We start from the raw sequence: 14,925 nt of genomic DNA on the forward strand, positions 1-14,925 counted from the left end.
CGTCTTCTACCCTGTTCCATGACCTATTTATATAAAAATATTTATAGCCAAGAATTGGAAATTAAAAGGATGCCCATCAATGGGGAAATGGCTAAACAAGCTATGGTATATGATTGTAATGGAATATTATTGTGCTATAAGAAATGATAAGCAGGATGATTTCAGAAAGGCCTGGAAAGACTTACATGATCTAATGTATAGTCAAGTGAACAGAACCAAGAAAACATACACCATAACAGCAATATTGTTCGATGCAGAACTGTGAATATCTTTCATTCTTATCAACAATACAGTGATCCAAGATAATCCCAAAGGACTGATGATGAAGCATCCTATCTACCTTCAGAGCATGAACTGACTGAAGCATGCTGTTTTTAACTTTCTTTTCTTCTAGTCTTATACAAAAAAACTAATATAGAAATGTTCTACATAATTTCATATGTATAACATATCAGATTACTTATTGCCTCAGGGGAGGGGACAGTGGGATAGAATTTGTTTATTTAAAATGTTTATTACATTTTTTAAAGTTTTAAAATGAGTTAACTAAAAGAGATTTTGTTAATGAAATGAGTGCTAGATGAAAGATGGGGCGGCTAGGTGGTGCAGTGGATAAAGCACCGGCCCTGGATTCAGGAGTACCTGAGTTCAAATCCGGCCTCAGACACTTGACACTTACCAGCTGTGTGACCCTGGGCAAGTCACTTAACCCCCATTGCCCCGCAAAAAAAAAGAAGTGAAAGAATGAGCAGAGGCAGGAGCTAAGGAAGAAAGATATGAAAGGAGAATTAACAGATTGATAAAAGAGTTAAAAAGCCTTGCCTAAGCAATAAACACCTTGAAAGTTAGAATGGACTGAATAGAAGCCAAATGACTCATGAAACAACAACAAACATTCAAGTCAAAAGACTGAAAAAAAAATTATAAGTAAACATAACGTATCTCATAAAAACAACTTACCTGGGAAACAGATCAAGGAGAAAAGAATTTTAAGATTGGACTACCTGCACACTGTGACCAAAACAAGAGCCTAGATATCATATTTCAAGAAATCTTAAAAGTAAACTGCCCATAACACTAATCCACTGTTGGTGAAGTTGTGAACTGGTCCAAGCATTTTGGAAAACCATTTGGAACTATGCCCAAAGGGCTATAAAACTGTGCATACCCTTTGATCCAGCAATACCATTGCTAGGTTTGTATCCCAAAGACAGCCCCCCAAAAGAGAAAAAGACCTATTCGTACAAAAATATTAATAGCAGCTCTTTTTGTGGTGGCTAAGAATTGGAAATCAAGGGAATGCCCATCAATTGGAGAATGGCTGAATAAGCTGTTGTATATGATGGTGATGGAATATTATTGTGCTGTAAGAAATGACTAGCAGGATGATTTCAGAAAGGCCTGGAAAGATTTCTATGAACTGATGTATAGGGAAGTGAGCAGAACCAGGAGAATGATGTGCACAGTATCAGCAATATTGTTTGATGAAGAATTGTAAATTACTTTTCTCAGCAATACAATGATCCAAGACAATCCCAAAAGACTAGTGATGAAGTATACTATTCACCTCCCAAGAAAGAACTGATAATGATTCAACACTGAAGCATGCTATTTTTCACTTTGTTTCTTTAATTTTTTTCTTTTATTCAAGTTTTCTTATACAAAATGACTAATATGGTAATGTTTTACATAATTGCACGTGTATAACCTATACCTGATTGCTTACTGCTTTAGGGAGGAGGTGGGGGGGGGACGGGATTTGGAACTCAAAACTTTAAATAAAAATGTTTATTATTTTTAAAAAAGAAAAGAACAGAACAGAATAAAGTGGAAATCGAATCAGCCAGTCACCTTCTGAAAGAAATCCTCAAATGAAAACTCCCAGGAATATACTAGGCAAAATCCAAAGCTTCCAGGTCAAGCAGCCAGAAAGCACAAATTCATTCAAGTACCAAGAAGCCAGAGCCAGGATCACACATGATATAGCAGCCATCACGATTAAGGAATGGAGAGCTTGGAATACCCTTTTCCAAAAGCAAAAGATAGATTCTTTATTTTGCTAAGTCTTGGCAATTAATTGGATATATAGAGTAGATGGAGAAGGAAGAGTGAAGAATGACTCATTGCTAAACTAGTTGAAAGGAAAACATTGCAAAAGATGATGGTGCTCTCTACAGAAAACAAGGGAGTGGGGGAGGGGAAATGCAAGCTTCCCAAAAAAGATGATGAGCTTCCTTTTGGAAATGTTGACTTTGAGATACTAAGGATATTTAGATATGCTGCAAGCAGTTAATGGCAACCTGAGTCATATAAATTGGACCTACAAAGAAGCATTTCTGTATAGAAGAGATAATGCTGCTATACAGAACTTTGATAATTTTGTCTATATGGAATGAGTGAAAATCACAAAATGTTAGCATTTAAGTGGACCTCAATAACCATATAATACAGCCTATACCTGAATGAACATCAACTATAAAATAATCCTTTAAGATGGCCATCCAGCTTTTCCTATCTTAAAAGAAGCCCTCTTCCACATGATAGCACTTCGGATATTTGAAAATGGGTATCTTTTTGATTCATGTAGTCTCTTTTTCAAGTTAAACATTCCCAATATTTCCAGTTTTAGAGGCTTTTCACTACCCTGGTTGCCCTCTACTGAACAGCCTTTCATTTATCAATGTCCTTCACAAATGCTGAAGTCCACCATAAATTTACACTACTTCATCTCAAGTGGGAATTTAATACGACAAGGCAGTCCTATTAATCCTTTCTAATGGAATCCCTTTCACAATCAACAGAGCAAGTGTTCCAGACCTTTTCTTCCTCCCATACTGCTCTTTCCCCACCCTCTGTGCTGAAGACCTTGATTCATAATTTATAACAACAATAAAAAATTGAGGCTATTTGCTGAGATTTCTTTCCTCATCTTACATCCCTCTAACATCTCTTCCTTCACTCAAGGCCAACCCCTCTACCTATGCCCTCAGTGATCCTTCCTCTCTTGCTTCTCCAGCAGATTACCCCTACTGTCCCTCATCTTTAATCTTTCCCTGTCTGCCGACTCCTATTCTACTGCCCACAAGCACACACAAGTCTCCCCTATCTTTAAAAAAGCCTCACTAGATCTTCTCATGTCTACAAGCCATCATTCTATATCCCTCCTCCTTTTCTCAGCTAAACTTGAAATAATCATCTATATGAGCATTTCCACATACTCTCTTTTTTGCTTTTTTTTTTTGGAGGGGGGGGCAGTGAGGATTAAGTGACTTGCCCAGGGTCATATAGCTAGTGTCAAGTGTCTGAGGCTGGATTTGAACTCAGGTCCTTCTGAATCCAGGGCCTGTGCTTTATCCACTGTGCCACCTAGCTGCCCCTCTCTTTTCTTCTAAACCTGAAACAACTTCTAACTATTAAGTCCGCTACAGTTGCTTTCTCCCATTAACAGTAAACTTTTCTTGATCCTTATCGTTTTTTACCTCACGGCTGCATTTGATACTGTTGTCCACCACCTCTTCTGGAATACTTTATCCTCTGTGGGATTTTTGTTACTATGTTGTCTTTTGTTTTCCTCCTACCTGTATGACCATTCCTTTACAGTATCATTTGCTAAACTTTCATCCAGGTCATGTCCAAGTATCTAATTTCAAGACTTTGCCTTGAGCCTTCTTTTCTTTGTAGCGAGTTGATTCTTTCTTTTTTTTTTCTTTTTCTTTTTTTTTTTTTTTTTAGTGAGGCAGTTGGGATTAAGTGATTTGCCCAGGGTCAGACAGCTAGTAAGTTTTAAATGTCTGGGGCCGGATTTGAACTCAGGTCCTCCTGAATCTAGGGCCAGTGCTCTATCCACTGTGCCATCTAGCTGCCCCGAGTTGATTCTTTCTTACTCTTAACTCCTTACTCTCTCATTTGGTGTTTTTATCAGCCCTCATGTTTTCTGTTATCAACCCTCTGCAGAAGATTCCCATATCTCTATTCTGTCTTAACTATATAACCTAAAAACACCAACTGCCTAGTGTACATTTTGAAAATAGAGGTAGAAAAATAAAAGATTATGATCAGATAAAAGAAACTGGGAATTCTTGAACCTGGAAGCCAAACATTTGTGGCAAAACCAAGAGTACAGTCATTCTTGTGTGTATTATGAGATCAAGTAAAGGAGTACATCATGAGGGTGGAAGAAATTGAGGAAGTTAGGGTAAGTGAATGAACAACATGAATATTGAAGGCCTCTAGAATGAGGGAAGGCGTTAGAATGGAGAGGAAAACTATAAACCAGGTACTGAACCTATTGAGAAAGATCATTTAGATGACAGCTTACCAGAATCTGGTTTGGGTGATACATTTTGAACTATAGCTCTTAAAGGATATAACTTATTTAGGCAGCTAGGTGGTACAGTGGATAAAGCACCAGCCCTGAATTCAGGAGGACCTGAGTTCAAAATCCGGCCTCAGACACTTGACACTTACTAGCTGTGTGACCCTGGGCAAGTCACTTAACCCCCATTGCCCTGCAAAAAGAAAAGGATATAACTTATTCAAAAGGAATAAAAAAGTCAAAGTATATGAATCAGCAATTTTCAGATGTATAAATCAAAGCTATCTAAAGTCATATGAAGAACTTTGAATCACTGTTTATTAAAGAATGCATATTAAAACATCTCTGAGGTACCACCTCATACCTGTCAGATTAGCTAATAAGACCATAAAGGAAAAAGATAAATGTTGGATAAAAGTTGGGATGCTAATGCACTGTTGGTGGAGTTGAGCATTGATCTAACCATTCTGTAGAGCATTTTGGAACTATACCCAAAGGGCAATCAAACTGTGCTTAGCCCTTGATCCAGCAATACCACTAGTAGGTCTGTATCCTAAAGAGATCACAAAATCACAACCAGAAAAGGAATCTAAATGTACAAAAATGTTTATAGCAGCTCTTTTTGTGAGAATTAGAATTGGAAAACTCCAAAATATTGGAAATTGAGGGAATGCCCAACAATTGAAAGTAATGGAATAGAATACTATTGTGCTAAAAGAAATGATAAAACAGTTGGGTTTCAGAAAACCCTGGAAAGGCTTACATGAACGGACCAAAGTGAAATAAGCAGAATGAGAAGAATATTGTATACTGTGAGAGCCAAATTTAATATATGGAGAGTTAATCGCGGGCCCCGGAAATAATGAGGGACCTCTAGGTCCAAAGCTCCCTCCCCTCCAAACTGCCTTTTTAGATATTTCTCCCAGGCCGGTAAGAAAGGGGCCTCACAGCCTCTTGACTACATTTTACAAGTGGTATATGTAATAACAGAAGGAAAACAAAACTGTTCATTTAAAGGCTGAGATCTTGTCTTCTTGGAGTGTTAGATGTCATCAGGAAAACTGGACTCTGGTTGTCTCTGGACTCTTTTACTTCTTTAGCTGTTGAACTGCTGGATATGCTCTGTGTTCATTGATAAATCAAGCAATAGGATTCAATAACCCCTTTTTTCCTTCAAAACTGCCTGTGGAGAGTGGTTTCTCCTGCTGACATCAGCAGCACACATCACTCAGGGCAGGCCAGGTGTGGCTCATCCCAGTCGGTCTGCAAAATTACAATAATCTTAACATAATACAGTATCGGCAATATTAGCAACATTGTGCCGTGATCAACTATGAATGACTTAGCTCTTCTCAGCATTACAGCAATCCAAGACAAAGTCCAAAAGACTAATGATAGGAAATTTTGTCCACATACAGAGAAAGAATTAATGGAGTCTTGATGCAGATCAAAACATATTATTTTCACTTTTCTGTGTGTGGTTCTTTTGGCCTGTGTCTTTCACAACAGGACTGATATAGAACTATGTTTTACATGATTGCATATACATAACCTATATCAGGTTGCTTACTTGGTCTTAGGGAGGGTTTAGCAAGGGAGGATATGAGAAAATTTGGAAGGCAAAAAAATTTTTAATGAATTGTAAAAGTTGCCCTTGTAATTTGGAAAAATGCTATTCTGGGGCGGCTAGGTTGCGCAGTGGATAAAGCACCAGCCCTGGATTCAGGAGTACCTGAGTTCAAATCCGGCCTCAGACATTTCACACTTACTAGCTGTGTGACCCTGGGCAAGTCACTTAACCCCCATTGCCCCGCAAAAAAAAGAAAAAGAAAAATGCTATTCTATTTTTAAAAGGGAATATGAAAGATAAAAGACAAGGAAGAGAATAAAATAGTATTGTACAGTAAGACTGAATAGAAACTATTAGGCACTTATGTGCCAAGGGAAAGTGAAATCACCTATGCCTTCAAGAAGCTTTTGTCCTAATTGGGGATGCAACACAGGGAAGTGGTGAACAAGAAGGTATACTTAGGTCTTTAAGTTGAAAAATGGTCATTGGAGCCATAGAGAATTGATTGACATACCCTGGCCCCCTTATCATAATTGCAGTTTTGCCCTGCCAAACCTCCGCCTTGAATCTCTCCCATCTTCTAACTTCATTCCTATGCATAGGCTGCTGAACAAAAGTAGAAAAATTAACTGGGTCAGCTACAAATTTATGCTACAAGACCTCAACTGGGCCCTCACTGCTGCAAGGCAATCCTGGTCTACCTCCATTTTCAATTTATTCTCCCACTCTCCACTGTAGTTCTTCCAAGCCTTTTCATCCTTCCTCAAACCTCCCATGATTTCCACTCTCCCACCTTCTCAGCTGAGGACCTTGTCTCATATTTTACAGAAAAAAAAATGAGACCATCTCTTCTCCCCTCTGTCACTCAGTTTCATTCTACCCTTCTCTCCTCTTCTACCCCCATATCATATGATGAAGTGGCCTTACTCCTTACCAAGGCTAACTCCTCTACATGCACAAGTGATCTCGTTCTGTTCCATCCTCTCCAACAAATTGCTTATTTTTTTTTTCATTTTCATTCTGACTTATTTCCAATCTCTATTGTTTACAAACATGCCCATGGTTCCCCCATCCTGGGGGAAAAAAAAAAAAAGACCTCACAAGCCTTCTATCCACACTGTGATCCTCTTCTCTCTTTTCTGGTTAAACTCTTCAAAAAGGTTGTCTACAATAAAAGCTTTTGTTTTCTTTCCTCTCACTCTCTTAATTACCCTTACAATCCAGCTTCCAGCCTTTTCATTCCACCAAGAACTGCTCTCATCAAAGTTATCAATGATCTAGTTGCCAAATTTAGTGTCCTTTTCTCAATTCTTCCTGACCTCTCAGTAGCCCAGTGTCAATCACCCTCTTCTCTCAGATACTCTCTTCTCTCTATATTTTCAGGACACCCCTCTCTCCTAGTTTTCTCCTCCTATCTGAGTGATTTTTCTCTGTCTCCTTTGCTAAATGACTCATCTAGATCTTGCCCTCTAAACATAGTTGTCCCACGGAACTTTACCCTGGACCCTCTTCCCTTCTCCCTTTATACTGCTTCGTGATTAATCAGCTCCCATGGATTTAATTATTGTCTCCGTGCTAATGATTGTCAAATCCTCTTATCCTACCCATACCTTCCTGCTGACCTCCAGCTGCCTTTCAGACTTTTTGAATTGGCTGTCCAGTAGACATCTTAAACTCAATATGTCCAAACTATACTCATTGTTTTTCCCCCAAACCCTACCCCCTTCCAAACTTCCCTGTTACTGTGGAAGGCACCATCATTCTGTAATTCACTAGGTTTGCAACCCAGGCATAATCTTGTGTTCCTCAGCATCTCATCCCTTATGTCAACCTTTTGTCGAGGCCCATCTATTTCACCTTTGCACCGTATCTCAAATAGACCCCCTTTTCTCTTCTGATACTTGACACCACTCTGGTGCAGCTCCTCAGCACCTCCAGTTTGGACTATTGCAATAGCTTGCCACAAGTCTCTTCTTTCCTCCCCCCGCCCCGATCCATCTTCACTCAGCAGCCAGAAAAATTTTCCTAAAACTCAAATTCAGTGGCGTGCTCAATACATTTCAGTAGCTCCCTATCACCTCCAGAATCAGATGCTAAATCCTGTTTGGCAATAAAGTCCTTCATAATCTACCCTGTACAAGTGCCCTCTCCTTCACCCCACCCCCATATTTGTTTACTAGTCTTAGATCTTGGTGACTTCTGTGCAGTGACAATGGCCTTTGGGCTATTTCCATAAGCAAGACATTTCATCTCAGCTCCAGGCATATTCTCTGTCCATCCAATGTTGGAAGTGCTCTCCATTCTTATCTTTGCTTCTTGGCTTCCTTCAAGTCCTACCTAAAATTCCACCTTCTAAAGGAAGCCTTTCTATGTCCCTTTTAATTCTAGTGCCCTCCCTCTATTTCCTATTTATCCTGTACGTAGCTCATTTGTACATATTTGTTAGCTTGTTGTATCCCCATTGGATTGTGAGCTGCTCAAGGGAAATGACTATCTTTTGCATTTATTTGTACATCCGATGCCACATAGTAGGATAAATGTTTAATGACTGACAGATTAGCAGTGGAGGGGCAGGAGTGATGGTTGAGGATGGACATCTGTTAGAGCTCTCTGCCAAAAAACAGTGTAGCTAATGGTTTCTTGGTTTTCTACCAAGAGAAGGGAAATGTATTTAATCATGAGTCTTCTAGAATCAAGACTGGTCATTGCAATTAACCTGATTTTCCGACTTTATATTGTCATTTTCATTTACATTATTTCATTTACATTATTGTCATAAAGTGGTAGAGTGTAGAATGTTGCATATCCTATCAGATTTAGTGACTATGTTAGTTGGTTTTTCTTTGTTCCTGAAAGAAGAGAGGACTCGGAGTACCTATCTTGGAAAAGAACAGGTTTAAACTGGGGAGTATCACTGCTCAGAAAGGATTGGGCTTTAATATAGAGTGAATTGGATCAAATGAGACAAAATTTGTAAAGCACTTTGCAATCCTTAAAGTACTGTATAAATGCTAGCTATTACTATCATTAGCTATTACTTTTGAAACAAAAAACAGATAACACCAGACTAAATCTCTTATTTCTGTTTTCTCTGTTAATGAAAAGGTTCTTTCAACTGGAAAGGATGGAAGAAAAATGGCTAATGGAGAGGTAGTAGGAGAGTACCCACTTGTCCTTAATGAGTTTGTCACCGAGCCTAGAGTAACTTTAGCACTTAAATACTTGTCATATTCTTATTAGTGTTTCAAAGAACATAGAAAATGGAAGAGCTATTCTAGGACTGGAGAAGGTTGAATGTCCTAATTTTAAAAGGGAAAAGATTGGAATTTATACTGGAAACCATAGAGTATAACTTTAATTCTTGACAAAATTCTATAAAAGGGATAGACAGGACATCTAGAAAAGCAAACAGTGATCACAGACAGACAACATAGCTTCATAAACTCCTTATAGTCAGGGACCATTCCACATTTGTCTTTGTATTCACAGTACCTTAATCACGTTTTGTTGAATTAAATCAAGGACAGATAATGCCAACTAATATCTTTTCAACTAAATTACTAATCTCAAGAAAATGCTGCAAATAATAATTTACCAAGATTTTAGTTGGGCAGGTAAGTGGCAAAATGGATAATGCACTGGGTCTAGAGTCAGGAAGACTCATCTTCCTGAGTTCAAATCTGGCCTCTGACACTTAGTAGCTTTGTGACCATGGGCAAGTTCCTTCATTCCTAGCCTACATCTACTAAATTTGAAGTGATCACTGGGTCCCCCCCAAGATTATTAATACTTATTTCTCACAATTTACATCTTTTCCTGTAGTAATACTGTCTTTTTTCCCCAATCATTCAGTATCACCAACTATCATAGAAGTTGATCCCTCCATGCTTTCAGAATTTTGTCTCCTCCAAAACCGATTTCTCCAGTATATAATTGATCTAGTCCAGGTGCTATGAAGTTCATTTTCTTAAGTACTATTTAGGCTTTATATACCACATCAGGAAATGAAGTGTTAGAATGAAAGTGTAGTGGTTCAGCTTTCATATATAATGAAAATAGATCACTATAGAAACACTGGAATATTTGTTGCATTTTTTTAACCTCTTTGTTTTTCACTTCCTAATTTCACCTATAAGTGCTTTTCATAGGATTTTGATACTTGGGTGTTGTGCCAAGCTTTCTGCAGACACTTTCTCTTACACCACACTCTGTTTTATCAGCTGATGCTCTTTCTAATTTTTAACCTACTTCCTCCCTAACATTTTAAAAATTTATTTATAGTCCAAACTAGTGTCACCCTTAACTAAGATTTCTCCCTGCCAGAAGATGTTTCTAGACTCTTTTGGTCTACTTGTTGTAGCAACTGCTTTCCTTTACATCAGTTTATATTTTTATAAGCAGTGGTGACAGCATCAATTCCTTTTGCAGTATGAAAAGGAGAGATAATGTCAATAGCATGTTTGAATATCCCGGGTTAGAGCTATTGTAATTTCTCACAATGTTGTCTTCTCGTTTTTGTCCTTAATTCTAATTTGCTATGGATTTTGATTTATAACTAATCAGTAGTCTCGCTGTACACAAACAGCTAATTCAAAAGCAATTCCCATGTTGGTAATCGAATTCTTTCTTTTCCCATCCACTTAGGATAAAGTCAGTTTTCATTTTTGCTGATATTTGCCTGCCATGTCCAGTACCTTCTCAGTCTCTTCTAGGAAAAAGTCAACAAACATTTATTAAGCTCCTACTATATGCCAGGCATTGTGCCGAGCTCTGGAAGCACTCTCTGGAAGAAAGTGATCTCTTTTCTATATAAGCAAGAGGAATCTGAACTTGTCTATAAGTCTTTGCCTTCTTTCATTTCTTAATTCTGAATGAGCTTTCCCAACATTTTCCATCATTCTACCTTCATTCTCTGCAACAGAGATAGTGGAGTACAAGTTACCTTTTGTTTATTAGATTAAATGAAAGTATTTATTAAATGCTTCATCCATGTAAGGTATTCTTTTAGCTACCTGGGATACAAAATCAAAAAAACAAAGCCAGCCACTTTTCTAAAAAACAATCATTTTTCTGGAGGAATACAACATCTCTATAAAAAAAGATATTCACTAACAGATTTCATCAGTCAAGAAAGGCAGCTTGAGCTGTGCATTTGAGTTGTACTTGGGAAGACAAGTAAATGCTATATATCAGTACAACAGTTTTGGGAGATGGGTCACTAATAACAACAGAGCTAGCAAAGTTTTTTCAAGGAGGCAAAGAAGAGGAGAGAGAGCATGCTAGTAATAAGAAAGAGCCTTTGTACCTGAATAGGAATGGAAGATGTAATACTGTGCTGGGAAAGCACAGGTCAGTCAGTGTGGTTGGAGCACAGAATGCTTACAAGAGAACACTATGAGATCTTGGAAAGTAACCACAGCCAAACTGGGAGGGGTTTGAGCACTCACTGTTTTGGTGAATATATAGAGCATCCCATTTCTCTCTTTGACTTCCTTAGGATATATGCCCATTAGTATAATTACGAGGCCAATGAGTAGGAACTATTGAGTCATTTCTTTTGCAAAATTCCAAGTTTATATACCAAATAGATGGACTAGTTCACAGTTCCACCAGTGTTGTATTAGCATCCTGCCACATTGACTGTTAGCATTTTTAGTCATTTTTGTCAGTTTATGTGGTGTGAGATGAAAGTGGCAGAATAAATGGAGTGCTGGGCCTAGAGCCAGGAAGACCTGAGTTTATGTCTAGCCTTAGACACTTACTAGCTGTGTGACCCTAGACAATTCACTTCACCTATCTGCCTCAGTTTCATCTGTCAAATGATGATAATAATATCACCTGCCCCTCACAGGTTGCTTTGAAAATCAAATTAGATCATATGTGTGAAGTGCTTAGCACAGTGCCTGCCACATATTAGGTTCTGCATAAATTATTATCGTTGTTATTATCATTCTTATTAATGATAGATAGTAGTAGAATAGTAACAATAGTTTTAGAGATTCTGAGCATATTTTAACATGGTCATTTATACTTTATAATTTGTCTTTTGAAAGTTGTTCATATCCTTTGATTACTTATGTATTGTAGAATGGCCTTGCGTTATATTTTTGTGTCGAATAACCTATATTATTCAGATATCAAACTTTTATTGGTGATATATATATATATATATATATATATATATATATATACATATATATCAAATTCAGTAACAGTCACTCAAAAGCACTGGGACAGGGGCAGCTAGGTGGCACAGTGGATGGAGCACCAGTCCTGGATTCAGGAGTACCTGAGTTCGGATCTGGCCTCAGACACTTACCACTTGCTGGCTTTGTGACTCAGGGCAAGTCACTTGACCCCAATTGCCTCACTAAAAAAACAAACAAACAAACAAACAAAAAGCACTGGGACAGAGATTTTTGGCTCTGGAGAAAATGTAATTAATTAGATAAATATTAGAAGTAGTTTTTATGCAAAAGAATTAATTAACTCTTGAACCTTTTTGAAATACTTTTCATACATGAAGCCCAAAAAGAAAGGAAGATTTACAATTGAATTAGAGAACATCAAGAACCCGAGCAAAACACATACAATAACTTCTTTATATGATGTTTGCCATAAGTAAGTGTTGATTCCCAAATCAGTTGGCCACTATGGCACCATTTGCTTGCTGCTGCTACAAATTTTTGAGATTCTCTAATTTTTCTTTAGTGCTCTTTATTTTGCAGAAGAGTAATGAGAGACCACTCTTTAGCCTTGATGAAGTCCCCACACTGAAGTAACAAATATAGATAAAAGATAGAAGAGATTACATCTCAGGGATCTTAGGTCTTTAATGTTGGCTCTGGTTCCTAATATTCCGGTTGGTGAAGAAAGACTTGAATTTTAAATTGCTTCCTCACTTTAACTTGACATTTTCAGAAAACATTGTTTTCCTCCTGTCAATACTGAATGTTTACTATTGTTGTGTCTTTAACATTGCAGGGTTTTCTGAGCTTTTATGTTGTGGGCTTTCTGGCCAGCATTGTTTAAAGAGAATGTAATACTACAAATAGTAAAGTGTTAAATTCAGGTCTGATGAGATACCTTGCAAAAGATTTACTCTCTTTTAAATTACTGGTCCCAGAGAATACAGTTTTAATGGAAATAGCATGCTTAGTACCATGAACCGAATGACCTGTATAAATTTAGTAATATTGTAGTCTGTATAAGTATTGTTATTTAGTGTTTTATTTTTTATCTTTGTGTGTGCATGTAAGGTGGTGATTCTTTGCCTTCAAAATGCTTCTTTTGTTATGTCAGATTATATGTTACAGCTCAGTATTGTCCTATTCCAGCATTGCTATATTTCTAAGAGCCATGATGTTAAAGTGTTCCACAATACTGTATCCTGCAAATCATTTGATTCATTTTAATAAATAGGTAGTAAATGGCATTAGATGCCAGTGCACTGTGCTAGATGCTGAAGATACGAAAATGAAAAACTACGTAGTCCTTGCCTCTAGCATATTTATAATCTGATTGGTGGGAGGGGGAGAAGTGAACCAAGAAGCAGTTTTATGAGCCAGACTGAATAGGGTATAGGAGAGGTCAAGCAGTGTTTGGAGAGATTCCAAATGGGAGGAGTCATTGCTATATATGGGGACCAAGGTTTCATGAAAGAGGCCCACCAGGGTTAGGTTTGAAGGGAGAAAATTATTTTAAATAAACATATTTTCCAAGGTTGACTGTGTTGGGAATGTATTTGAATTTTCTCTTTACCATAGTTGGTTATATAATCCCCTGGTTTGGGTTGGGGGAAGGGGGGTTTAATAACCTATCATAAGTAGCAATAGGCCTTCCCCTCCCCCCCAGGGCAATGAGTGTTAAGTGACTTGCATAGGGTCACACAGTGTCTGAGGCCGGATTTGAACTCAGGTCCTCCTGAATCCAGGGCTGGTGCTTTATCTACTCACTGCAACATCTCGCTGCCCCCACAATAGCCTTTTTTTAATAGGATCATGTTGTTAACATTTATCAAGACCAACCACTGTTAGCTCTTGAAAGCTATATGCTTAAGTATATGAATAACTAGTCTAGAAAATATAGAATAAGATTCCTTAGAACGGCAACTTGGGACTTCAAATTTTTTCCTAAGTTGATTTTTCAAAGCATGAGTGGGTGAGAAAAAAAAGGGTAAGGTGAGAAGTGAGAGATATGGGCTAATGGAAGGATCCTTGGGGAATGATTTTTAAAAACCTGAGAAATTATCCTGAGTTCTAGAAATTCTTGATAGCATTTTTGTTATCATAAAGCTTCATTGTTCTGTTACAAAAAGCTTATATAGACATACTTTTACAAAAAAGGTTATTAGGGGGGCAGCTAGGTGGCACAGTGGATAGAGCACCGGCCCTGGAGTCAGGTGGACCTGAGCTCAAATCCAGCCTCAGACACTTGACACTTACTAGCTGTGTGACCCTGGGCAAGTCACTTAACCCAATTGCCTCACTTAAAAAAAAAAGGAAAAGGTTATTAGGTAGTGACTGGTAGAAAAATAAGACTGGTTATGTACCTTCCTACTGACTTTGTCTTTTGAAGTAGATAATCATTCCTGTGAAAATGTTAACATTTTGCAGCAATCTTAAGAAAACATTTTAAATTTTCATCTTTTCTTTGTAGCTTCATTTGCTCCAATAAGCTTTGCGATCAAGGCCAAAGAAAATGATCTGCTTCCCTTGGAAAAAAACCGTGTTAAGTTAGATGACGACAGTGATGATGAGGAAGAAGAGGGGAAGGAAGGCCAAGAGAGTTCTAGCAGTTCTGCAAACCCTAACCCAGCACTTGTTACACCCTGTGTAGTTATTGAAGAGAAAAAGCCTCAACTTACCCAGGAGGAGCTAGAGGCCAAGCAAGGTAAGGAAATGAATATCTAACTCCCTGGGAAATAGACACTACATATATGTGGAGCCATTTAAAGCAGAGGAGTCTTAGAAGACAGAACTACCAAAAATATCCCTGGTTTCTTTTTGTGGATTTTTTTTTTCAACTACATTGTATGCTT

At 37.9% G+C, this 14,925-nt stretch overlaps 1 protein-coding gene across 1 annotated transcript in view; it reads left to right on the top strand.

Moving 5' to 3' along the window:
- Nucleotides 1-14,925, top strand: part of LOC122734300 (splicing factor SWAP) — a 128,351-nt gene that overhangs the window by 53,413 nt on the left and 60,013 nt on the right. Inside the window, 1 exon segment of the mRNA XM_043975012.1 lies at nucleotides 14,544-14,777. Coding sequence (XP_043830947.1) covers nucleotides 14,544-14,777 — 234 coding nt within the window.

Source organism: Dromiciops gliroides, chromosome 1, assembly GCF_019393635.1.
Source record: "Dromiciops gliroides isolate mDroGli1 chromosome 1, mDroGli1.pri, whole genome shotgun sequence".
NCBI classification, from domain to species: Eukaryota; Metazoa; Chordata; class Mammalia; order Microbiotheria; family Microbiotheriidae; genus Dromiciops; species Dromiciops gliroides.